This window comes from Vigna radiata, chromosome 7 (assembly GCF_000741045.1).
Source record: "Vigna radiata var. radiata cultivar VC1973A chromosome 7, Vradiata_ver6, whole genome shotgun sequence".
NCBI classification, from domain to species: domain Eukaryota; kingdom Viridiplantae; phylum Streptophyta; class Magnoliopsida; order Fabales; family Fabaceae; genus Vigna; species Vigna radiata.
The window spans coordinates 53,117,509-53,142,853 of record NC_028357.1 but is presented as its reverse complement, the minus strand read 5'-3'; the positions used below and the strand labels follow the sequence as shown (position 1 = coordinate 53,142,853).

Genomic DNA, 25,345 nt, shown 5'->3' with positions numbered 1-25,345 from the left:
ATTTTTAAATTAAAGTTATCAGTTTTTTTTTTTTAAATATATTTTGACACACATAAATTTATTATATTTATTTGGCATTATTTTACTTTTTTTTAATATTTTTTTAAATACAATTTTTTTTATGAATATTTTATCTGTTATATAATGTTTTAGACGCTTGCTTCGTCCAACTCTTCCTTCCTCCCATATCTTCGTAAATTTCATGTTCTATTTTACCTTTTTTTTTTAGTGTAATTGTTTATTATAGTTTCATTATTTTTAAGTTAATTTTAAAATGTTTTTCTTTTTTACTATTTTTTCATCTTAGAATGTTTTTAATCTTATCACGGAATGTTCATGGTGCTGATGTTGCTTCTTCATCAGGTCAAGAGAAGTTCCATCTCGTTAAACTTCAATTTTCCTTTTCCTATTTGTTTTCTTCTTTCTTAACTCATCTAAGCTTTGTCGTCATCATCATGTTTATTTTTGGATTGATGGTTTCGTTATAATATCATTATATTAAAGTTTATATTTTAAATATATAAAGATGGAGAAAAAATAGTTACTTTTTCTTTATAAATTCAATGAAATATCATTTTTAATATATTAAAAAGAATTATAATAATAAAATTGAATAAATAACAAAATTTAAACTAATAATAATAAAAATTTAACATATATATATATATATATATATATATATAGATAGATAGATAGATACATGAGAAACTACTTAATAAACTACTTAATAGACTATAAATACATTAATGATTTAAAGAAAAATAAGATAAAGACAACGATAAGCATTAAAACAATAAATATCTACATATCCTTAACAAAAAAAAAAATCAAATATATTCATACTTATACCTATACTCAGTTTATATATGAATTTCCAGTTAATCCCTCAAATTTAGCTAATTATATTTTGTAAACTTTCACTGTACGCATTATCTTTACAAAACCCAAATTAAGATAACATTTATTTACTTTTTATAAGATTTAATCTATAGTGTTTTTGTGATAATTACTTTTAATTCAAGAGAGAAAAAATATACTAGGAAACATGACAAACATGAACACATTTATCGGTGTGAAGTAAATAAATAATTTTTCTTAATTTAACGAGTTAAATAATAAATGATGAACTGACAGTATGATTATTGTTGGCATAAGAGTTTACATGTGTTGAGAAGTTAGTATATATAGTAAGCATTGAAGTTAGATTGAGACCAAAATAAGAAAAAGAGAGAAGTATTGAAGTTATAAGAAAAGTGTTTGATTCCAGAAAGGTCTCAATTCCGAGGGTTCACCTAAACCGAAGCCGCATGAGTAGTTAGGACAATAAAGATACACCAACAAAAGTGTCATGGACGACCATTTTTCTTTAATGAAGGTCCAACGAGGTTGTTTAGGTTGTTAAGCGATTAAAAGAGAACACATCATTTCGGAAACCTTCACTGTTTTTTTCGCCAAACCCATTGGTTACATACACACACAATCCAGGACAATACAACAATGGCGGACTTACCAAACCAAACGTTGGACCATGCTTCTTTTGTTTTATTTTAATTTTTTTTTCTTACCCATTTGCTCTTTCTCCCCCTCACAATCCAAAGTTCCTTCCTTTACTTTAAAACTCAACATCCAGAGAGAAAAAAGAGAGAAACAGATGGCGAGCATTGCTGGTACATGTCCTTTAGGTGCATTGCACAGAAACAGTGTCTCAGAAAACAATAGGAAGAACTCTGTCGTTCATTATGAGGGCCTTAGATTGCCACAAAGAACGCAAATGCCTTTTTCACTTACAACCGTTCCAAGCCACTACATTTCGGCTTCTTCATGTAAGATCCTTGTACTTTTACTACCAACTAGTTGCTTGAATTGTTGCACTGATCTTAGTTAACGTATCACATTAAAACACTGTACTTGTTTCTCGGGTTTCGTTTATTGTTTGTTTGAACCGCTTTCACTTTCACTTCATGTGATGATGCTCTTGCAGAGGTGTGTGTTTTGTTGTGTTTCCATGTAAAGGGCTCTCCATAAAAATTAGATTCTCAAATGCAGATCATTTATCGTCAGAGTTTCTCTGTTTTCTCTTTTTGTATTGATAAGCGGAGAATTTAAAGCATGTCTGATTCTAATTGTTGGATCAAGATCGGATGTATCATAGGAAATCAGACTTAAAATATGCATTCCAAATTTGAACAGTCAAATCTTTATCTAACTAGGAGATTGCATGGATGTGTACATGCACCGAACCCGATTCCCTGTTTAAATGGTTTTGCACTTTCTTTACTTTCACTTTATGACCAACCTCATCCGACCCATTGTACCAATAGAATTTGGAATATGGAATTTCTTAAATATGCAAATCAGCTGTAATAATGATGATCACTTAGGTGTGTCTAGAATGTATTTCATCTTATTCTTAATTGTTAATTGAAGGTTCACACTTACACTTGCACTTGCAGCTTCAAGATGCAGGACAACCAAGGCCATGGCTTCCTCAACCGTTGCAGCACCAAAGAGAGAAAAAGATCCAAAAAAGAGGGTAGTTATAACAGGAATGGGTCTTGTATCAGTCTTTGGCAGTGACATTGACACCTTTTACAACAAACTTCTTGAGGGAGAAAGTGGGATAAGCCTAATAGATAGGTTTGATGCCTCAAGTTTCTCTGTCCGATTTGGAGGTCAGATACGTGATTTCTCTTCAGAAGGTTACATTGATGGAAAGAATGATCGGCGCCTTGATGATTGCTGGAGGTATTGCATTGTAGCAGGCAAGAGGGCACTCGATGATGCCAACCTTGGACAACAAGTACTTGACACTGTAAGTCACAGAATTGTTTGAAGCTGCAATGTTTAGTTCCCAAACGAATAAAGAAAATTCTGATTGTAACTTTTAATTTAGTTTGATGGTATCTTTATTGTCTGTATTACTAACCATATTGGCAATAATTGACTTTTTGTGTGGATAAAACTTAGATATAGCTACACAAAAACACTATTTCTCTGATCAGAATTGGAGTTTCTTCTTGTTAACATGCACAATACATGTTTGCATTAAAGGATCATGCAAAATATGAAGATGAAATCTAACTCTAATCGAAGAACAAGACAAACTGTATATAAGTTCGGTCCTTGTTTTAATCATTACTTTTCACTAGGACAATGATTTAATTAGGAGGGTGGTCGATAACAAGCTACAGATTCATTTTCTTTCTATCAGATGGACAAAACAAGAATAGGAGTTCTGGTGGGAACAGGAATGGGAGGTTTAACGGCTTTCTCTTCTGGTGTGGAAGCTCTTATCCAAAAGGGATATAAGAAAATTACTCCATTTTTCATTCCCTACTCCATCACCAACATGGGTTCTGCTCTGTTGGCTATAGACACAGGCCTAATGGGTCCAAATTATTCCATTTCCACTGCTTGTGCAACAGCAAACTACTGCTTTTATGCGGCTGCTAATCACATCAGAAGAGGTGAAGCAGATATCATGGTGGTTGGTGGGACTGAGGCTGCAATCATGCCTACTGGTGTTGGAGGTTTCATTGCTTGCAGGGCTTTATCTCAGAGGAATGAAGACCCCAAGAAGGCTTCAAGACCATGGGACAAAGATCGTGATGGTTTTGTAATGGGTGAAGGCTCTGGTGTGCTGGTACAACCTTAAACCCAACATATATGGCTTAACAAGTTTTTGTTTTAACTGACTTTTGTTGGCCTAATGAAAACTTGATTCTCTATCACTGGAAAAAAGATAATGGAGAGCTTGGAGAGTGCAACAAAGAGGGGAGCCACAATCATAGCAGAATATTTGGGAGGTGCAATAACATGTGATGCTCATCACATGACTGATCCAAGATCTGACGGACTTGGAGTTTCATCTTGCATAACAAAGAGTTTAGAAGATGCAGGAGTTTCTCCCGAAGAGGTAAGCAATAGAAACTCAGCATCAAAGCTGAACTCAAACATGTAAAACTGAATGTTCAGACTCTCATGTTCAACAGTTTGTGTAAACTAGATGGATTCTAAATGAGTAATTTTCAAAATGTGTAGGTGAACTATGTGAATGCTCATGCCACATCAACATTGGCTGGTGACCTGGCTGAAGTTAATGCAATCAAAAAGGTATTTAAGGACACATCAGAGTTGAAAATGAATGCAACTAAGGTAAGAAACTTCTCTTTTCTTTTGTATATACTACTGTTAACCTTGAAGCTTATGGTTATATTTTCTAACAATTTCAGTCAATGATTGGTCATGGTCTTGGGGCTGCTGGTGGTTTGGAAGCCATAGCAACTATCAAAGCCATAACAACAGGATGGGTGCATCCAACCATTAACCAAGATGTAACCATCTGAACCACAAATTCATCCTATTAATCAAATCAAACATGTTACATTTGTAACTTTTGTTAACAATTGTCTAACTTTTCCGCAGAACTTGGAACCTAGTGTTACAATTGACACTGTCCCCAACGTTAAGAAGCAGCATGAAGTTAATGTTGGTATGTATGATCTCTCCGATTGAATAGAGTAATAATGTAAAATTCGATGTTTCTGATATTTAAGTGTGTTCATTTCGTGCAGGTATATCCAACTCCTTTGGTTTCGGTGGACACAATTCAGTAGTTGTCTTTGCCCCATTCAGGCCATAAAGTAGAATTGAAACTTTCTTTTTCTTTTCAGATTTTGGGAAACAGTGATTTTTGGACACAAAAATTCATGAGTTATGGGCAGAGCATAGTTGTTTTAATATGTACTGAAATCATAGCAGTGGTATAAGAGTGTGATGAGCCATGAAGACAATAAAATGTTATTTTCAGCGATTCTACTGTTCTTTTACTAAATTTATATTAAAATGAAAATTCACCTTGGTTAGTGTGCTTATGATGTCTTTGCTTTCCCTTATTTGATCTTCCCATGTTTCATACTGTGTTGGTTGGAGAAACTTCTCCATTAAACTTCTAAATCTTTAATTATTCTCTGTTTGAAATATATTTTTAAGTACTCTTTGAAATTAAAGAGAACAAAAAAAAAATCTCAATTAAATTATAAAAGAAAATTATCTCAAGACTTAAATATATACCAAAACACAATTGAGATAAATTAAATTTTTTACTAATGAATAATATGTTAAAAGATCTTACGATTAGGAGCTAAATGAACTTCCAATAATATGCATCTCTGATCACTTTCCACATACCGCAGTTAAGAAATCATTAAGGAAAGATTTACTTAAATGTAGTTTTGATATTGTTTAAAATTAAAATTTTGGTCGTCCTTTAATTTTATAAAATTAAATAATTATAGTTATAATTAAATGGCCTACCCCATATCTGCAATAAGAGGATACTTACTAGTTTTTTTGACTGATACAAAATACATGGGCCATAATTTATATATAAATGGACACGCAATACCTACTTTTGTTATCTCATTATTATTATTATGGACCATACTGTTGTCCACTTCCAAAGACGAATATCATCTTAATTAATAAATCAATGATTGTTAATTGGTTGTATAATTAATAGTGATGATGAATATATTAGTATTATAATTTTAAAATAATTATTATAAAAATAAAAAGTTATATGTTCGATGATTTATTGTTTGATTACAGTAATCTATATTCACCTTGATTTATCATATGTGAGAATCTATTTCGGATTAATCCTTGTCCGGATAAAAGGCTTGAAAGCCCAAAATTCTATATGGGATATAGTGCTAATGTAGTCATCGATAAGGTCATTTCTTCCTGCACCTTCGTAATTTCATTCAGAACCTTCGTGTATTTAAATATTCCAATTTTATCTTTTAATTTAGAATTTTATTTTTGAGTTTTGAAGTGTATAAATAAGAGATTCTCCGAAATAAACAATTTAAAAAAATATATTTCAAAATGTACAATTCAAAATAGCACATTTGAGAATGTATTTTTCTATAGAAAGAAAATGGTCATAAGAAAGAGGATGTGGGGAAGATGGCTTGCAAAACAGGACACGGGGAGACAGGTGTCAGATGGAGAGGAAAAATGAAATAAAAGAAAGAAAATAAGGATAAATAAATAATTTCACAAGTTTATGAAAATAATATAGGATGAAATGAACGGTGGAGGTGCATGAAGAAATTATCCATCTACAAATATTACATTTATGGGCTTGTTACTCAACATTTCCTTATACACCTTGTAAAAACTATTCCTGCACCACTATTTTATAATTACAAAGTGTATATAAAGAAAGAAAGGGATGAAGGATGACTTTGTTGGGAGGTATAAAGAAATACCTTTAAAATATTCCAGCTCATTATATATAAAAAGCATTAGTGAGATTATGATACTCAAACTTTTTTCAATCCCACAATATTTCGTAGGATGACTTATCTAAAATTGTATTAAGAAGATAATATATAGATTTAAGAATATGAAAATTTTCAAATTTTTACAGTAAATTTTGAAAATATATTATTTTAAATAATCCAATTATTTATAAGAACTTATAAAATATTAATTTTATAAATTTTATCTATATAGCACATTTATTAAAAAATCATTCATAAGTTTTAGTCATTAATGATAGACCGAATCAAAAGTTTCAAATTATTGAGAAAGAGATAAGGTCTCTACCACTTTACAAGAGTATGAGGAATATTCTTAAACCAACTAATTTTCTGTAGTACGTGGATAATTAGTTATATTTTTTTATTGTTGGATAAATAAATCATCCTTTTTAATACAAATAAAGTCTTCCTATGATTATAAAAAAATATTACTATTTCAAGTTAACTTTTATCCCTCATTTTATTTACACTAAATAATAATTTCAAATAAAGATCAGTTAGAGCAAATCATACCATAGTTTTTAAATTTTAATACACAAATTGTTTTAAACAATTTAAATTAAAAATAATTATTTTAAAATAATCTTTTACTTAAAATATCCAAAAAATGTATATTAAATTATTTAACTAGACTATGTTTTTAATTGTAGATATTATTTTTTTTCATCAAACAAAACTCATTACTTTGCTAACTTGACTGATAATTATTTTTAAAATTATATATAAAACAGTTTCTGACTAATCACCAACATAACAGTCTTCTTAGAGCATAAAATAAATTGCCAGTTAATTACAGTAATAATAATGATAATTAAACATTATTAACACAATCATTAAACTAATCTCGTTTTAGCAAGAGGCAAAAGAAAGGCCTGCTTTACTTTTTAATCAATCATCTGATGCTTTTCTTTGGTGCAGAAAACTATTACCTTACTATTATACTCTCCAATCTTCTTCTGCCTGTACTCCAACCAAATTCACTTGCATACTTTCAGCACTTTCTTCCTAATAATGCACATTACCATGATTGCCTAATGTACGATCATTCAGACTCCATCCAATCACAGGGTACTAAATTTTATCAAATACAAAGCATATGTTGTGCCTTGGAAAGTGAAAATCAGTGTCCTTAAAGAATCAAACATTGGTGGGGTACGTGGGGATCAAAAATTCTTTAGGCATCCATAGGTTTTGATTTAGTATATTGTTTATGGCGTGAATGTGAGTCTAAGTTTCGTATCAGATAAAAATAAGAAATTGGAGCAACGTAATAAAAGTGAAAACTCACTAATCTATTACAGGTAAAAATTAGTGTCAATTTCTTACGTGGTTTAAGGTTTTGGATAAAAAATAATGTTTATTATATCGTTGAATTCAGGTCTTATTGATATTGTATCTTTCTAATCAACCTCCTCCTTATGTTAGAAATATAATTGGACAAAATTTGATTAGAGGAGTGTTACCAATGCCAGATAAAGAAAAGCTGCCACAGTTTATTTCATAAATTATTGGTTTTAAATTCACAGAATTCTTAGCTCATGAGGGCAAGTTGAATCTTTTCTTTGAATTCCAGAATATGATCATGTAAGTAATACACCATTTCCTTGGAAAATGGTAGTGTTTGTGGAATTACCAACTTGATCTTCTTGTTGCTGAGGCATGGACATGATGTGTGATGAAGAGCCTGAAATTCCACCCTGCTGTGGTGAGTCTGATACAATAGGTGAGGGTGTATTAAGGAATTTGGTGGAGGGTGTGATGCAACATCTACAAAGTGGACACGTGGAGTTTGATTGCAACCAGTTGCATATGCAGCTAATGTGAAACACATGCTTGCAATAAGGAATTTGTAGCAGCTCTTCCTTCAGCTCAAATTCTCCAAGGCAAACACAACATCTGGTTTTTACAGAAAAAATCAACAACCTTTTAGTCTTCGTTTCATGAATTTATAATTATTAGAATATTAGCATAATCATATATCCTGAGTTTTGGAATATTGATGTTCAACACTGCTAAATCAAATAAAAAAATGACAAGAATTCTGATGCATTGGAAAAATAATAGAATACAAAGGATCAGCATAAGAAACCAAGACTTTCTAAACCACTTGCCCAGTATAAATTCTCAAGCAGATAAAACCAATATCTATCTACCTTTGAAATTTGTCTTTTTTACTATCCATTTGAGTTACACGTGTAGGAGGAATTACATATCTTTTTTTTTTTCATTATTTCTGATGAGTCACCTCACATTCAAGTGTGCAAGTTATGCATAAAAGGGGACCATTCTACATATATTTTTCACATCTTTTGCTTCCTTTTTCTCCGAATAACCTTTTATGAAAATAATGGATGTCATGAAAGGTTCTAAGAACTCTGGAAACCGAATATTCTGCTAAGAAAGACTTTAGCTTTTGAAGAACAACTAGCATTTGAGTATAGTTTGGAAGAAGGGAAATCGAAGTATAGCAAACTAACAATTTAGCTCTTAAGCACAAACTGTAGATACCTTATGTAATAGATAGAGATTAAAACACATCACGCAAAGTTCAAAAAAAGATGAATAAGAAACCAATAAATAAGTATCACAGCTACCATTCAAAGATAATGCAAACAAAAGGATAAGTTGAAATCTCAGGCATAAGAAAGACACAAGGAGAATAGACAAGAAAAGGCTTACACTGAATCTCTTGTTCCAAAATCCTCATCAAATAAAATTCTTGGAAGTTTGTCAAGAAATTGCACTGTAAGATCTAATCCGTAAGGCTGTAATATTACCAGTACAGGGGCTATCATTAGTTTTTCAATTCAATTACTGATAACAGATGCATGATGGTTCAGTGCAGATAAGTTTAGCTCTTAAAAATTGAGTTTTACCTTACTCAATCCAAAAAAGTAGTTCTTAAAGTAAGAGGAGTACATCATGTATATATTCCATTGCTCATATGCTAATGAATGCATGATTTTTAACACTAAGCATAGAATCTAAATCCCTCTAGTGTGTTATGCAGTTATGACATCAAAATACAGAAAAAGGAAATCCTACTTACTTGTGAAGGGTAAGGATATGTTGTTTGAGGATTGGCAGTGTTGGTAAGTATATGGAGAGGTGGTGATGAGAGAGAGGAAGCTCTTCTTTTGAGGTAGAACAAGTAAAACAAGAGAACCAGAATGATGGAAAAGAGTATGGGAATGGAGAAGATGAAGGCTTGGTAAAGTTTAAGTTGAAGTTCTTGTGGATACAAATGTGGAGAGGGGGTTGGAGTTTGTGGCACATCCATCACATATTCAACACAACAGATACAAAAGTGTGGAAGACATTAATAGAAAGTTTGTTGAATAAGAATAGACAGAGAGGGTTGAAAACGTTATGCAAAAAGCTTCAGTTCAGCATGCACTGGTTGTGATATGTTTAGAATTGGTGAATAGGGTAAGGAAGATATATACCAAAATGTTTAAGATTGTTCTTTTAGAGTCATTGATAAAGCTGAGATGTTGCATTAGCAATGTGATGTGTGTGAAAATGATAATGGCATTAGTACATATTCTGTGTTTTGCAGAGGTGGAACAGGCCCATATGATCCTCCACCACTTCTCAGATATGGACCCCAGTGTAATGTATACTTGTAAGGGTGTGTTTGGTTCACCATTTTAGACCTTCAAAATGTCGTTTTACAGATTTTGTAAATAATGGTTATGTATTTGATAAGGAAGAAAAATAAGAACAAAAAGTCAAATTCACTGCTTTAAATGGTTTAAGAATACATTCAAGTCTCAAACTGTTAAGAATTTTATTGTGTTTTCTAAAAGTAATATATCTAATATATGGGGTAGATTTTTTATTTTTTTTTCTTAAATTTCAACAAAGTCCATCCATTCTGAAATAGAAACCTATCTCATCCTATGAACGAGCATAATGCCTTTTGACTATGACTATGACACAATATGTGCACTCTTGGTGGAACGTGATTAATTGAAGAAATTAAGCTATTTTCTGAGTGGGTTTAGAATCAGATCTGAATGTAAAAATCATAGAAGATTCTCTGTTTCAGTGTATACAAAGAACAGATGTTGCTGCTTTATCATTTTAGTCATTTGCTTTAATTATCAAAACAAAGTGCAACCACCTATGTTGCTGATTGTGTAATAACCGGAAGTAGAATCTTAGAGATATACATAAATCCTTCAGTAGACATTCAAAATCATTACATTAAAAGAAAAATAAATGTCTGGTTGGCTAAGTTATTCTTCCATTTCTTACTGTAAACACTAACACTGCTACAAATGGTTTGATAGAGGTTGCATATGGAATGGAGTTTCATCACATTTTGGGAAGAAAAGTTGGTTGAGGAGGAAAGTTTATTAAATAAGTATCTTAAAATGTTCAATGATTCAGAACCAAAGTGTTGGAGTTTTATATTAGGTAGCAACATACAAAGAGAAAAAAAAAAAACTACAAAAAAATTATTGTATTTATTGTGTGAAGATTCTAAATCTATTGTCTTAAGATTCTAAATCTGTTTTTCATGGCTTGCATAGATAGCAAGACACAATGTTTATCTGAATTCCACTTTGCTTTTGCAAGTTGTAAAATTTACTTGTCAACCAAGTTACTTGCTGTCTTCCTAGGACATCTACGTTTTATGTTAGCCTTGTGATTTTGAATGAATATCCAATTATATTTACTTTCAAGAAAGAAGGGTAGACAATATATAGTCTCTACTGAATATATCCTATTTAAATCGAATAAAACAATAATAGAAAAAGGTTTTTCTCCAAATTAAAACGTCTAAATCTCAAACACCAATTCTATTTCTTTGAATGATGCTACCCATTAATACATCTTCTATTATTAATTAAGGTTTTTTAAGAGAATCATTAAACAAAAGGTGATATTCACATTATTTTATCATTATATAAATTTACTCATAAAAAATTGTTTTAATAATATTTTTCCTTAGCTTGTGATCTTTTTAAAATAAAGTTACTCACCATTTTTAAAACTTGAATATTCACATTTAGTTTAAATATTACATATTTCTTACATGTTTCAGTAACACTTAGACCTTTTAATTTTAAGATATTCAAGTAAATGACTTATATGTCTAAACAGGCAATGTCAAAATCTATTAGTTGCATATAAATTTGTAGACTTGTTAGCAAAAAATTTACAAATTAATTGTCAACATATAGCAAACTGCATAGGGCATGGTAATTTTGCAGACTGCAAGTGACAGATAGCACCTACATCTCTCTTTAAATTATACAAAATTACTTGAATCCAAATGACACTGAAAAAGGAAAAACAATAACAATAAATACAACATTACTTTTTGTGAACCATCTTTTTGAAGAGCTACCAGAGACCTGAAAAGAAACTAATATTTCCTCTTCCTAATTTTGAAACTCGTTGATCGGATAACATTATCATCCGCTAACACTGTCTCCTCGAGAGGCTTTACGGATTCAGGCTTGGTGAAGTAGGTGAACAGCAGGTAGATGCCATCCAAATAAGTGTTGGTCTCCCCAGCTTTGTTTTTCTTCTTGATGCCATATGCTAGAGGAATAACTCCTCTGTTAAAAACCTCTACATACATGCCACCTCCAGCAACAAGAATCTGCAAGAAGGAAAGTCATTGGAGTTAAAGTAAAAAATCCAGTTCACAGACTTCAACAACACTACTACAAAATTCATCAGCATTTCGGATCAGCAAACATTGCCGTTTGAGTCCACTATTAATTATTATTATCACTACTTAAATTGACAGGGAACTGTCACCTCCAATAACGCATAAACCACAACAACACACTTATCAAACTTCAAATTAATCAAACAAGGTAACCAAATTGTGATTCAAATAATGAATCATAATTTGTATCAAACCACAGGAGTCAGTGAAAAATATAGTTTTCAAACATATTTTCCAGAGATGATATAAAGTGTGCAGTATGATAATTTCAAACTAAATATAGAAAACCACTTAATCACAAGGCTCATAAACAAAATTATTACTTAATTGTAAAACCACTATTTAAGAAATCTGGAATTGAAGCAATAAAATAGCTAAAAGAGTGCATGCAATGAAGTAGTGAAATAATCAAATAGGATAAAAGGAGAAATGTTCCTTCAGTTCCTTTTCATTAAGCTTATATGACTTTTCAAATTCTTTCTCAAGAATTGGTGAGGAAAACTTAAACAAAATGTAGAGTTGAATCGTGTGATTTGTATCCAAGAGCAATCACACAATGCATTTCACCACAATGAATAACCAAAACAACATCATAGGAATTCACTGAGCAGATACAGAGAGACTGTCACTGCTGCAGTCCTCCCCCTCAATGAAAAATATAAATCGTTCAGCACAATCAAAACCCGGTGCAATTTCCCAATCACAAACATAAACAGAGTCTCGGCACACGAAACAAAAACAAAATGTAGACCTAACTATTGTAAATACTAAACTTCAATTTGATAATCTTAATCCATCTCAGCTTAAGTATGAAAACCAAGTAAAAGTCAAGAATTTAACCTCCTCGTACTTCTGGGTGAGTGCAAGTCGTTCATCCTCGGTCATGTCGGGCCTCAAAACCATCATTGTCTCGTACTGTCGAAGGCCGGGTGGGCAAGGGGGCTCCTCCTTTTCCTCGACGGCCGTGAACCCGGTTCCGCCTGGTGAATTGGGGTCGTCTTCGGAGCCGAAACCCCCTTCGAAGAACGAATCGGAGAAGTCTAGGGTTTGGGCTGCGATGGAAAATTTAGAACCATTTCCCTTTGGGTGAAAATGGTATCTTGGTTCTGCAAAGAGAAATTTGGGACCACGAGAGAATGTGCCAATGGGAGAAGATAGAAAATTGGAAGGGAGTTTGGAAGAAGAATGAGGAACATTGAGAGAAGAAGAAGAGAGAGGAACCGAAGTGAGGGCAGACGAAGCCATCGTTTTGCCCTGTTAAGATGAGAGCACTTTGCAGATGAAGCTCTTCTATCCTATGCAGATAAGGCGATCTCAGCGCACACAAGCGCAGGTTAGAAGTTGGGTTTATGAAGCTTTTTCTTTTCTTTTCTTTCATTCTCTACTAAAGTTTTATTTTTTTTTTAAAAAAAAGTAATAATGATCTCTTTTTAAATAATTAAATATGTTTTTCTTATTTAAATTATTTTTAGAAATTATGATTATCAAAATAAATTTTATATTTATTTTAATTTTGTATTTATTCTTGCAAATGATATATGAAATTTGAAAACATAATTGAAAAATAAAAAAAAAACGTATTTAATTCTTTTTGGTTACTTAAGTTATACAAAAATCAGGAGAGTATGACAATGTTGGTATCAATAAAATATTTTTAATCGTTCTTTTTTTTTTCTAAATTTAAATTTTTTTAATCATAATCATTCTTATTACTTAAATTTTTAACATGTAAAACTTATTGTTTGTATTTCTTTTTTTCAATTTAAAACGGTTAAAATAATGAAAATGAAATCATGTTTTCATTAGTTGAGCTCAGAAATAAATTAAAAATTAAATGTATAAATTATGTATTCATTTTTTATGCAATTAAAATATTTTTCTATCACAATAGATTATATCTTTTTCTTATGTAAAATCTTTATAATTGAGTTGGACTGCGAGCTTAATATCATTACCAAAAATATGTAAAACCCTTATAATTCTTATAAAATTACCTATTTTATAATAATAATATCACCAGATACGTTATTTATTCATTCATATAATATTATAAAAAATTAAAAGTACAATATAATAATAAGTTATGTAAAGCGTAAAAAATTGATTCCATTTTTATGTAATAAACCAACTCAATGAAATAAAATAAATTATAAATATTATTTTCACTATTTAAAATAATCCATCATACCAATAAACAATTGTTATACGTGGTAATTTGTATGAAATATAATATCCAATTAAATTCTCCACTTCGAAAACTTTCTTTGGTTCATGATCATGTGTTTGTTCCGTTTTATCTGACCCATCTCCATGAAATTACAATCTGAATAAACATTCGTATTTGTAATTTAAGAGCGTATTAGAATTTATATACAACTGAATAGTATATATTAAAAGCGTATTCGAAAACTTTCTTTGGTTCATAATAAAACAATAATTAAATATAGTAATTAAAGTAAAATTATAAAATAAAAACCTTTTGCTTATTTTTAACTGATTTTGTTTCATTTGAAAAAACAACTTTAAACCAAAATGGATAAAAAATATTAATTTTTAACTTTAAAAGTACATTGAAATTTGATATGTACATTATACCAATCAAATGACTATATATACACACTATTATGTAGAGATTTTCCTCTACACATTGTCAATTTTATTCTTTAAATAATTTTTTAAATAAATTATTTTACTAATTTTATCTTTTAGGTGACTGTTTCATTTTTTAAATTTAACTATTTCTTTTGATTTTTTTTTCTTCTAAAATTTAACCATTCTTTTAAACTAAAATAACTATTTATAATAAAAAATTATTAAAAAACTAACTTACAACAGTAGTGTAAAAATTACTTAAATTTACTTTTATAATTGTTAAGATAATAATTTTATTATTATTTTTCTCATAGTATAGTATATATATTAATATTTTAATAATACAAGTATAGTTGGAATCTTTGCTTTAACTTTAACCTTTAAAATAATTTTGTTGTGAATCTAGAAAATTTGTCATTTACACATTCGTCAGGATAAAAAAACAGGACATATATAACATGGCATGTGCAAATAATAATAATGCATGCAATAGACCCACCATGACATATTCAATACTTTCCTTATAGAAAGACATACCCAACTACCCGAGGGTTGCAGCAAAAATATAGATGTCTACGACCTCGACTTACCAGAAGTAATGAGGACATTAAGCACAGCATGCCTTTAAGATGCATTACCGGTTAAAATCCAAGTTCAAAACTTGGGATTGTTTCCCTTTCACACGAAAACTCCTCATCACTCTTTTCTTCATTGGTAATGAAGCAAGATTGATAACCAGAATCCTTCTCATTCGTATTTGTCTGGGCATCCTCCTTCTGAGAGGGCTACATATTGAGAAGACAAAATTTGAGACAGATGAAGATTTCTCTAAACATGAAATGTCCAACCGTGTTATATTTCAGGAAATTTCGAGTAATATGTTCTAGTTAGCACAGTTTTGACTGATTACGGAAATCCCGTGAATTAAAGAATGGAGGTATATTCTATGTTCTAAAATCGATGTATCTTGCACAACTATTCCGTCTTAATGCAATGAAATCAAATTCATTTAATCATAAATTTGCAAATATATAGTACAAAAAAATACCAACCTAGAAAAAAAATGCGGACAAAGAATAGTTTATGAAAATACAAACATAATACATCATACAAAATAATATAATACAATGAACTTATAGAACCAACCCCCAAAAGTGTATTATTTTGACATCTTACAAACCCCTATACGATATATTCCGTTATATAACACGAAGAATTAGAAACGATAAATATTCACTTCCCAAGAGATACGCCTACTCAAATTATCACTCACTTGTGAATACTTATCTCTTTGATGATAGGACCTATGCAAGTGCCTCTTCATAGTTTTTAGAACTCCTAACCCCGTGCATCAACGATATTCATTGATTGATTCAAATTCTAAGAATGTAGTGGAGATATATTTCCAATGACATAGAAATACGTGTATCAACACTAACACTTAAAACATTCCAAGAATCATCTGCAAGTAATCTCTACATGATATCTAATCATCAAAAGACTCACTTTCAGAAAATGCAAACAAAAAAGGAGACTATACCTGGTGGGACAATTTGACATTCTCGGTAGATTGGAAACTGTCACCGCTACATGCTGCTGCAAAACCCCACAACCAAGAATTACAAATATCTCAATCTCAACAAGCATAACAAGGAACAGCTGCTGAGAAATATCTCCGAAAATCACAATTATTGTGCTAGAAATCCAGTAAGTCCACCAATTCTAAACTGACCTCCAGACAATGTAATATCAAGGGATTTCGTCGCAGCTGATTCCTTATCCCCAATATTTTGACATGATTTCGCAGCCGCAGCTGATTCCTTATCCCCGAAATTTTGATAGGATTTCGCAGCAGTAGCTGATACGTTGTCCCCAGTATTTTGACCCCCATTGGGCGATTGGCCTCCTATAGAAATCCCATATAATCACGTCATCATCAGACCATAAGGGACCTCTGTACATAGTTAGGTTACATGGCTAACCTGTTAGATAACTCTCCCGAGGCTTCAGGTTAGGATTCTGTAAAATGGCCAGTATTTGATCGGCTGCAAAGTAGCAGAAATCAGTTGCAAAGTAGAAATGATGAAATAGTATATTAAAATCAGCAAACACACGTCGCATCCTAGGCTCTGTCATGACAGGGTTTCTAGTGGCCCTTCAGTTTTGCAGATATCAATAGGACCTCTTATCTATTTTACAAAGTCCACACAATAATATTAACTACTTATCTGTTCCCTCTATTTGTTCCCATAATTCAAAGTTAGGGATGCCGATTCTACTATACAGTGATGGAAAAAAGTATCAATCAAGTACATTGGATGATTTGAAAGTCGTCTTTTGTATTAGAAATCATGAATCAACTTAATCCTAATGTCGGATCTTCACATTTATGAAGAAAGCCGTCCCTTATCACTATGCTACAAATTGCATGCAAATGAATAAAAAGAATCAACATATTCATATTTATGAAGAAAACAATTATCTCTATTCTACATAATGCTTGCAAATCAATAAAACTGAGCTAGCTTCCTATTGAAGACGGGAGGAAAAAGTGATGCAAATGAAACATGAAGATGAGTGTTAAGACTAAAGACTGCGGGCAATTATTAAGTACCAACCATCACGTAAAGGCTTGATTGGTGGGGTTATCCTGTTTGTTTTTATATCTTCTCGTTCGGTAACCAGACAATCCAATCCAGATCCTTTCCCCAGACAAAGTTCACTCGGAGGTTTTCCTGCACGGCATAACCATAAACTTTTAAGAAAGAGAAAACGACAGCTCATTCCAGACATACTTTCTGCTTACTTTCTAGGAGTCTGTTTATGGACTTTTGTCGTCATTCATTCTCAGTTATTTCCCCATTCCTAGCTTCCCTTTTGTCTTACAATTTTACTTATTTTAAGGTTTGTATTTACCACGCTTTTCCCTTTATAAAGGGCTTTGGAAGAACTTATGTGGAATTTATCAGAGCTTTAGGAAAATAGCTTACCACTACCGTAAACTCCATCAACTCTTATTTCAATAAGCTTCTTGACATTAAAAAGAGATTTTGTTGCATTAAATTGTATAGTCGAATAAGCACTAAATAAGTTATTCATCCAAACACGCATATAAGCAAAACATAATTTCTTCTCTGCTCCTGAATCATTTCTATTCTAAATTTAAATTTTGAAATAAACTTGATATAAATGGAAGTCGCACATTCATAAAAATTAAGACCAGATATAAGCTTAAAAGGCAAAAGGCAAACTAAATGTGCAAGGATTAATATCTTTAGATTCAAATGGCATGCACAGAACTAAATAGCATACAACTACATGGACTAAAATATATATTTCAATTAGTCAAGGAATAACCTTTAGCAGAAGATGGATTGACCTTGCGGCAGCCATTTTGCCCATGTCCTCTCCTCTCAACATTATCACCATTCCCTCCTTCACTTAACTTCGCCGGAGAGTGATGACTTCCTTCAGGCTCTCCTACTTCAACAAAATGTCCATCAAAATACACCGATTCACCTGTCATTATAATTTCATCTTTCTTTAGGAACCGGCGTTGTAAAGGTCTTTTGCTCAAATCATACAGAACAACCTGAAAAGTGAACACTGAATTACAGAAAGCATAATCAATCATGTAACTCTGTCACACACATAGAAAGTTAGGGTGTATTTAAGTGAACAGCTTAGTTAAGCACTTAATTTTAAGCCTTTACCACATCAACATGAAAACTAATATAAAAAATTTGGCGGTTAAGCTCATTAAAATAATAAGAACTCATAGGAATAAAAAAACAAATAAACTCTACAGAAGATCATCTAAGGATTCAGTTTCAAAGTAAAAGAGATGCACAAAGGACAGATTGAAAAGGTAGAAAATAAAATTGTAGCATGTGGGAAAAGCCGAAAATTAACCTGCTTTCCATATGATCCACAAAGTTCAATGTGTAAAAAGCCATCATGGTACTTCTTGGCTTTTTTAGTTAACTCGGTAGTGTACAGGACCTGCCATGCTAAATTGAAAGGAAAGATATCTACAAGTGAAAACTAGATGAAAGTGAAAACTAAATGAAGGTCAAAACAATGACAATAATCAAAACAGAAAACAAAAGCAACCTCTGACAAAAGGGACTCTGGATGAAATTGGTCATATTGTTCAAGAAAGGATGAGCTCGTAATTCTCTAACTGTTTTGAGTGAATTGATAGAAAATTATACATGTAATAGTTGCCAGGCATATATACACGTGAATGGCGTCCCTCACATCAGAGCTTATGAATTCTTACAACTCTATATTAAATTTAGATTTGCTTTTCTTACAATTTCCTGTTCTGTTAATCGAAAGCATAAATTATGCAGTGTGAATTCAGTTATACACTATATTAGATCAACATGGTCGACTAAATAGAATAGTTGTATTCATCATTGTGATTTGATTTGAAAATAATTATCAGCTCAATAGAGCACATCATGTGAAGCATTGGCATGTACAGACTGTAGATTCTACATCTCCCTCTTTCTCTTTTACCTTTTCTTCCTTCAATTTTAAAACAGATATAATAACAACATTTATCTATAAGCATCCAATATTAATAAATAAATAAACAGGAAAAGTATTCGAAGTGCCAAAAAACAACAGGCCGTATGTAACCTTTTCCTATCACAATAATTGTGTGCTTACCCCTTTTTTCAGCAGTTACATGGGTATCAGTTTGGAGATAAGTTTTCTGTATGTCCGTCTGCGTTCCCTCAACATTGGTAAATTTGTCTCCAAGAACTTTGGAATCTGGTGAGCAACCACCTTGATGCTCACCGATGTCAATCAAATATGAATCAAATGCAATCGATTCACCGGGTTTTATTAAATCATCTTTCTTCAGGAATCTGCTATCTAAGACATTCTTACTTGTGTCAAACAGCGTAATCTGAAATATATTCACAGAAAGAGGTATTAAGCATTCATTAAAACAATTCTTACATGAGCAGAAGGTTTAGGGACAATAACTCATAAGGTTAAGATATATTAAAATAATAATAAAGATATTTTCGTATCATCTGAGTTTTTTGTTAACTGTGCCTTTTTCCTGTGGAAACTGTGTTCATTCAATAATTGCTCCATTCATGTATCCTTTACTGAATCTTGACAATAACTAATACGAGACTACTCATAGGAATATTTTCTGTGTACTTTGATTGGCTTATTTTTGTTTAAAACAACTTACAATCAAAATCTTATGGAATGCGGAAGGGGGGCGGGATTGGGGGGCAATTAATTGCTAAAAATCATATTATCAGAACGAAAAGGAATAAAATGGGTTAGAAAGCGCATCTATTAAAATGACCTGACCAATCATAGGCTCAGAAGAACATAATTTGAGTTTTTGATAAATGAAATATGTCTAAATCTCACCTGTGCCCCACAAGATCCACGAAGAACTAATCGTAAAAAACCATCATGGTACTTCTTTGCCTTTTGAGTCACTTGTGTGGTGTATACAACATGCCACTCTAATTGGAAATTGAAAATTATAACATATTTAGAAGATTAAAAAAATGGAAGTTGCTTACACAAAATTATAATGTCCTGCCATCAGTGGTCAGATTGACTATGTATCACAGCTTTGGAAAAGCTGCTTTACCATGTTCTACAAGGACAATAAATTGAAAGAAGCAACGCAGAATGAGCCCCGCATTTAAATTAAAATTTTACTAAACGACACTAACCTTCAATACTAGGATTTTGTGCCTGCTGACTGATCTTTGGTGATCCATACTTAACCAGTTCTCTCCTCTTAAATTCTGCACTTTTTACGACTACAATACATAACCAACTACACCGTAGTGTAAAACATTCAAACAACTACAGCAAATAAACTGTCAACATTACTTGTACGTTGTAGCGCTCTAGATCAATGGCACGACATTGAATAAGAAAAAGCACACAAAATGAGACTTGATAATTATAGGAATTATGAATAAATGCCTCCTTTATTCTTTACAATATAGAAGCCAAATTATGACAGTTTTCAAATAGTTTAAGTTTAAATTTAAAAGGATACTCTATGGGCATAAACATACACTCACAAAGTCTTAGATGCCAAAACCTGGAAAATTAAGTCACTCACCTCTGATAACTTTTTGTGACGGACTGAGAGGACTCCGCACACGTCCGACGTTCTCCTTCTCATTCGTTCTTGTATGTTTTGAACAATCTCGTAAACAAACACATAAGCAGCAAATAAGATTAAGGACATGAAATGCTTCACAAGAAAAATAATGTATATCAGAGAGTTCAAACCAGGAGTCGTGAATCTTGAAAAACTCCTGCTTCTCCTATCAACGTTCAAATCACATTCAGGTTTTTTCTCTCCCTCCTGATCGCCTATGTCCACAAGGTAACCGTTGAAAACTAACGATTCACCAGAAATTACAGTTTCATCGTTTTTCAAGAGTCGACACTCCAACAATTTCTCGCACTCATCGTACAGAGAAACCTGCATAGCGATTGAGCGAACAGATTATATATCCCGTCAAAAATTGATTTCGAACTTCTGATTTCGAAAACTTTCGATAATTTGCGGAGAAAGAGTGGATACAATACCTTGCTGGTGGAAGTGTGGAGCTCTAGGAATCCATCTTGATACACCTTGCGTTTCTGCTTAATGTGTTTTGTGTAGGTCACCGTCCAGCGTTTCGAGTCCCCCATTCACGCCGATGAAGCTGAACTTAGATGCAAAGCAAGTAGAGGAAAATGACGGTGTTCTTCACTCTTTGCTCTGTAAAGACCCTAACCCCCTTCAATCTTTCATCGGATGAATTCGCCAAGTGGGAGCGCGGGAACACAGAGGATCGAATATATATATTTTACTTTTCAAAAATATATTAATCCTAAATTGTATAATAATTATAATTAAAATTAGTAGTTTATTTTTCGCCTATCATTTCCGTAAATTTATTCAATACGATCATTGTGGATTATGTAAAACAATACATCTGGTCGCAATGACTTCCATATTATCCAATAAGTTTTTCATTAAAAAAAAGTTACTTTTAGTTTTGTAGTTTTATACTAATAGTAATAATATTTTATATAAATTTTTGTGATAAGTGAAGACAAATAACCACAACTATGATATGAGATAATAGTCACTCAATCCGTTGATTAAAAAATTAAACTTCAAAAAACTTAATTAACAAATATAAAAAATTTACGTGTTCACAGGGAAGCAAAATTTAATAAATATTCTATTAAAAATATTTAAATTTAAGGAAAATTTAAAAATTAGTTATACCTTCCGTGAGAGATCTTTTGTATTAAAGTTAAATTAATAGTCCAACTTGATTTAAAGCTATATTGAGAAAGTTGATTTTCTTATATATAATGTTTTATTTTTTATTTTTCTTAAAATTTATATTAACTAACACTACAAAAAAAAAAGTTTAAACTATAACCAATTTTAAAGACAAAATATAATTAATTAATATTGTGATTATTTTAGAAATTAATTTATAAATTAAAAATTATTAATATTTAAAATAATATTTATTATGAATAAAAATTATAATTAATTTATGAATTGGTTACTAAATTAGTCTTTAATATTAGTTATCAAAATATTAATTACTAAAAGAATTAGTTTCTAATTTGATACTTTCCCAATTTATGCAAACGATCATTGCATGAACAAAAGCTTAGTTACATTTCCAACAAAAGTACCAATACAAAACATAATATTTCACTTCACTGAATGCACAGTTCCATCAAATTACAAAACTTTCTAATTTGTACTAAGTCAATGAATCCTGCGACACGGCTTCATGCATTAATCAGAACACTAAAGCTTTCAGTCTCCTTGCCAACTCCTTTCTGTTCACCAAGAAATTATGATTATTGTTAGTGTAACATTATTACTCATTTCACGGGTGAAGAGGTTGATGAATAACAGATTTAGCTTACCTAGTCAATTGCCTATCAAAACCTGATGCAGCCAAGACCCCTCTGTTCTCTTCAGCTCTTCTAATGAGGTAGGGCATAGTCATTTCTACTGGCCCAAATGGCATATACTTGCTAACCCGAAACCCTGCATTGCTCAACCCGTAGGAAAGTGCCTCTGACATTCCATATAGCTGTGCAAATTCTAGCTTCTGATTCACCTTTTCAACTCCCAATTCATGTGCTTTTTCCACAGCCAATTTGCCTGCAAACCATTTTCGCATAGTCTCAAACAAACACTTCAATTGGGATACTAAGATTTTCATAAAAATTTAACTTTTATGTCATAAGAAATTGAGTAATACCAGATTCAATATTGTGGGTTGCAAGAACAACTGAACCAGGTCCATTGGCAACTTTCTCGAGCATAAATGATGAGCAATCATTGAAGCAATTGTGTGTGTCTTGAATGGTACTGTGAACTGGGGATGCAAATCCAAGAGACTTGGCCAATTTACTCTCTCTGGACATGTAAGCACCCCTCACCAATTTCAACCCCATTGGAACTCCCATTTTCTCTGCGGCCTTTGTTGTCAGCAACAACCTCTCCTTGGCATCTTTCAGGTAAGTTTGAATGGTTCCAAACACGATGGGCTTGTTATCCTTGTTGTGCATGATTGCAGAAGAGTATGTGAAGTAATCAATAGCTGGCTGAACAGTGGTGTCTTCAGCATCGACCAACAAAGGCACATTAGCTTCCTCACATTTTTGGCAAAGTTTAAGGAGTCTTTGGTTGACAAGTTGAAGATCACTCTCTTCTTCAGGGGTTAGGGGCTCTGGTCTTTTCTGTGTGTGGTACAAAGGGCTAGATTCTGCAAAAATTGGGAAGGAATCTTGCTTCCATGGCAAAACGACTGAAGGGTCTTTCTTTTGCCATCGTAGAAGGTCACTGAGTCTTTCTAGCAATACCATGGGACATATTGCAGTGATTTTCACAATAACAAAGCTCACCTATCGCATCAAAAATGAGACCAGCCTCCGTTAATTACACATTAGAAGGCACAAAGAAAAACTATACTGAAAAATATATATAAAAGAAAATACAAAATAGTAGTGCAATGTAGTACAATTGAGTTGTAAAATTGGCTAAATGATAATTAATTATAATAATGCAATGTAGCAGTAGGCCTACAAATAAAGACACTTACAGAGGATGGTGGAAGGGATTTGGTAACCTCAACACTGTGAAGGAACCCTTGAAGGTTCTCATCACACCCCTCATTGTCGAGTGCATCTTCTGCCCCAAAAGCCAGCATGCTACGCAGCCCGGTATCGTTCAGCGCCAGTATGCTTCTCCCGGCGGCGGCAGCATCCTCGCCGGCGCAATAGTTGGCGTATAACGTGTGGCGCATGGTGGTCGTCACGAGATCTCTCAGCATTCCACTCTCAAACACCTTCACCTTCGTCACCCATATTCCCAAGTCTACCAAGGAATCTACCGCCATTGCATGTTGTATGGCAGAGGACCGGAGCAACTGTTTCGTCGACACCGACCCAAAGAGCTGCTCTACGTCCTCTAAGTTTAGTGTCGTCGCCGGAGAAGACGACGACACGGTGGCGGTGGAGAGGGAGGTATGGCAAGTATTCCGGGGCTTCATTGCGGTGCTGCAATGAATGTTATCGAGGATTCTGCGAGAGAGCACCCGGAATGCCATTTTTGATGAAGGTGTTTGTTGTTGCTGAAAAAATTAACGTGTGTTTTGTTTGTTGTGTTGTGTCTGAAAATGAGAGAACAAATGATGTGATGTTTTATAAGTGCCATAACCTGAGAAAATTGGTACGGTAAAGGAAACTACAACGCTTAAAACGTTAAGTTGGGTAAGTTGCATGTGTGCATACGATAAGATTAGGGTAGTCAACTTGGTCTATGTCTTCATTTTTAGTAAACTATATCTTAATTTTTTCTTTCCAGACCTTTAATAGTAATAATGCCAACAAAATTCGATTTAATCACTTCTTAAAATATATGGAGCACTAGAAATGTAATTAACACATTTTTCGCACTTTCTATTGTTAGTATTGATTTATTTTAAAACTATCTTTTTTTCTAAGACATGTCATTGAAAGAAAACAAAAATAGATCTCCACATACATTTAGTCGATATAGAATAGAAAAAGTGTGAATTAAAAATATTAAATATGTATATAAAGAGTTTAGAAATGCACATTGTTAACTATTTTTTTGTGTTCACACAATGGCCAATTCATATTCTAAGTTTGACTAAAGAGATAAAAATGAGTGTTGTAAACTCTTACACTATATACAAAATGTTTATTCTTGTGCAATTAATATACTTCTTGTTATGTGTCATTGTATCATTTATTAAGGAGTAATAACAGGATGACGCTCTTTTATACTCATTTGACACAAAATACAAGGATAAAATAATCCAAACAAATATAAAATTTTGTAATTTTTTAAAAAATAAATAAATAAATAAAAATAGTGTCGAATAAATATAAAAAATCTCCTTTCAAGTTAAACAGCAAACCATTATAGCCTTTACTATTTACTGTATGAATCCATTTTGTAGTAAACTTTTAAAATTTATTATTAACTTTAGTATTTAATGTTTTAAAAGAATTTTAAAAAATATATAACACCATATATGATTTTTTAAGGGAGATTTAAAATAAATCAAATTTTTTAAAAGAACACCACGCAGTACATTGATTATGGTAAAAGTCAATGTACTATTAAATATATAGTCAACAATTGATATAAATATTCATGTTACTTTTAGTA

The 25,345-nt window shown here is 32.1% G+C and overlaps 5 protein-coding genes across 7 annotated transcripts; 1 reads left to right on the top strand and 4 right to left on the bottom strand.

Annotated features, from left to right (window-relative positions):
• The first annotated feature begins 1,215 nt into the window (after window positions 1-1,215).
• Window positions 1,216-4,865, top strand: LOC106766866 (3-oxoacyl-[acyl-carrier-protein] synthase I, chloroplastic). The gene is made up of 8 exons (XM_014651639.2): window positions 1,216-1,823; window positions 2,454-2,812; window positions 3,212-3,643; window positions 3,743-3,916; window positions 4,042-4,155; window positions 4,233-4,334; window positions 4,426-4,492; window positions 4,575-4,865. Exons 1-8 carry the CDS (start codon window positions 1,529-1,531, stop codon window positions 4,640-4,642), a joined length of 1,611 nt encoding a protein of 536 aa, XP_014507125.1. The 5' UTR covers window positions 1,216-1,528; the 3' UTR covers window positions 4,643-4,865.
• A 2,937-nt stretch (window positions 4,866-7,802) lies between these two features.
• On the bottom strand, window positions 7,803-10,084 carry LOC106767747 (probable E3 ubiquitin-protein ligase RHA4A). Its single transcript, XM_014652694.2, has 3 exons — window positions 9,379-10,084; window positions 9,009-9,094; window positions 7,803-8,225 (listed from the first exon to the last, which is right to left on the bottom strand). The coding sequence occupies exons 1-3, from the start codon at window positions 9,607-9,609 to the stop codon at window positions 7,910-7,912; spliced, it is 633 nt and encodes a 210-aa protein (XP_014508180.1). The 5' UTR covers window positions 9,610-10,084; the 3' UTR covers window positions 7,803-7,909.
• Window positions 10,085-11,447: 1,363 nt separating this feature from the next.
• Window positions 11,448-13,352, bottom strand: LOC106767033 (30S ribosomal protein S6 alpha, chloroplastic). The gene is made up of 2 exons (XM_014651848.2): window positions 12,859-13,352; window positions 11,448-11,946 (listed from the first exon to the last, which is right to left on the bottom strand). Exons 1-2 carry the CDS (start codon window positions 13,261-13,263, stop codon window positions 11,707-11,709), a joined length of 645 nt encoding a protein of 214 aa, XP_014507334.1. The 5' UTR covers window positions 13,264-13,352; the 3' UTR covers window positions 11,448-11,706.
• A 1,619-nt stretch (window positions 13,353-14,971) lies between these two features.
• Window positions 14,972-21,421, bottom strand: LOC106767578. 3 transcript variants are annotated; one of them, XM_022784282.1, is made up of 13 exons: window positions 21,208-21,421; window positions 20,905-21,100; window positions 20,732-20,818; window positions 20,331-20,420; window positions 20,017-20,114; window positions 19,288-19,531; window positions 18,523-18,620; window positions 17,968-18,202; window positions 17,229-17,345; window positions 16,593-16,655; window positions 16,343-16,516; window positions 16,151-16,203; window positions 14,972-15,395 (listed from the first exon to the last, which is right to left on the bottom strand). In XM_022784282.1, exons 1-13 carry the CDS (start codon window positions 21,310-21,312, stop codon window positions 15,252-15,254), a joined length of 1,704 nt encoding a protein of 567 aa, XP_022640003.1. In that variant the 5' UTR covers window positions 21,313-21,421; the 3' UTR covers window positions 14,972-15,251. The 3 variants fall into 3 exon arrangements, with proteins under 3 accessions (XP_022640003.1, XP_022640001.1, XP_014507985.1); XM_022784280.1 differs by having other exon boundaries at window positions 14,973-15,395; window positions 16,151-16,206; XM_014652499.2 differs by having other exon boundaries at window positions 14,973-15,395; window positions 16,151-16,206; window positions 20,331-20,405.
• Window positions 21,422-22,433: 1,012 nt separating this feature from the next.
• On the bottom strand, window positions 22,434-24,254 carry LOC106766647 (proline dehydrogenase 2, mitochondrial-like). Its single transcript, XM_014651361.1, has 4 exons — window positions 23,748-24,254; window positions 22,905-23,550; window positions 22,564-22,804; window positions 22,434-22,473 (listed from the first exon to the last, which is right to left on the bottom strand). The coding sequence occupies exons 1-4, from the start codon at window positions 24,252-24,254 to the stop codon at window positions 22,434-22,436; spliced, it is 1,434 nt and encodes a 477-aa protein (XP_014506847.1).
• Between the last annotated feature and the right edge of the window lie 1,091 nt (window positions 24,255-25,345).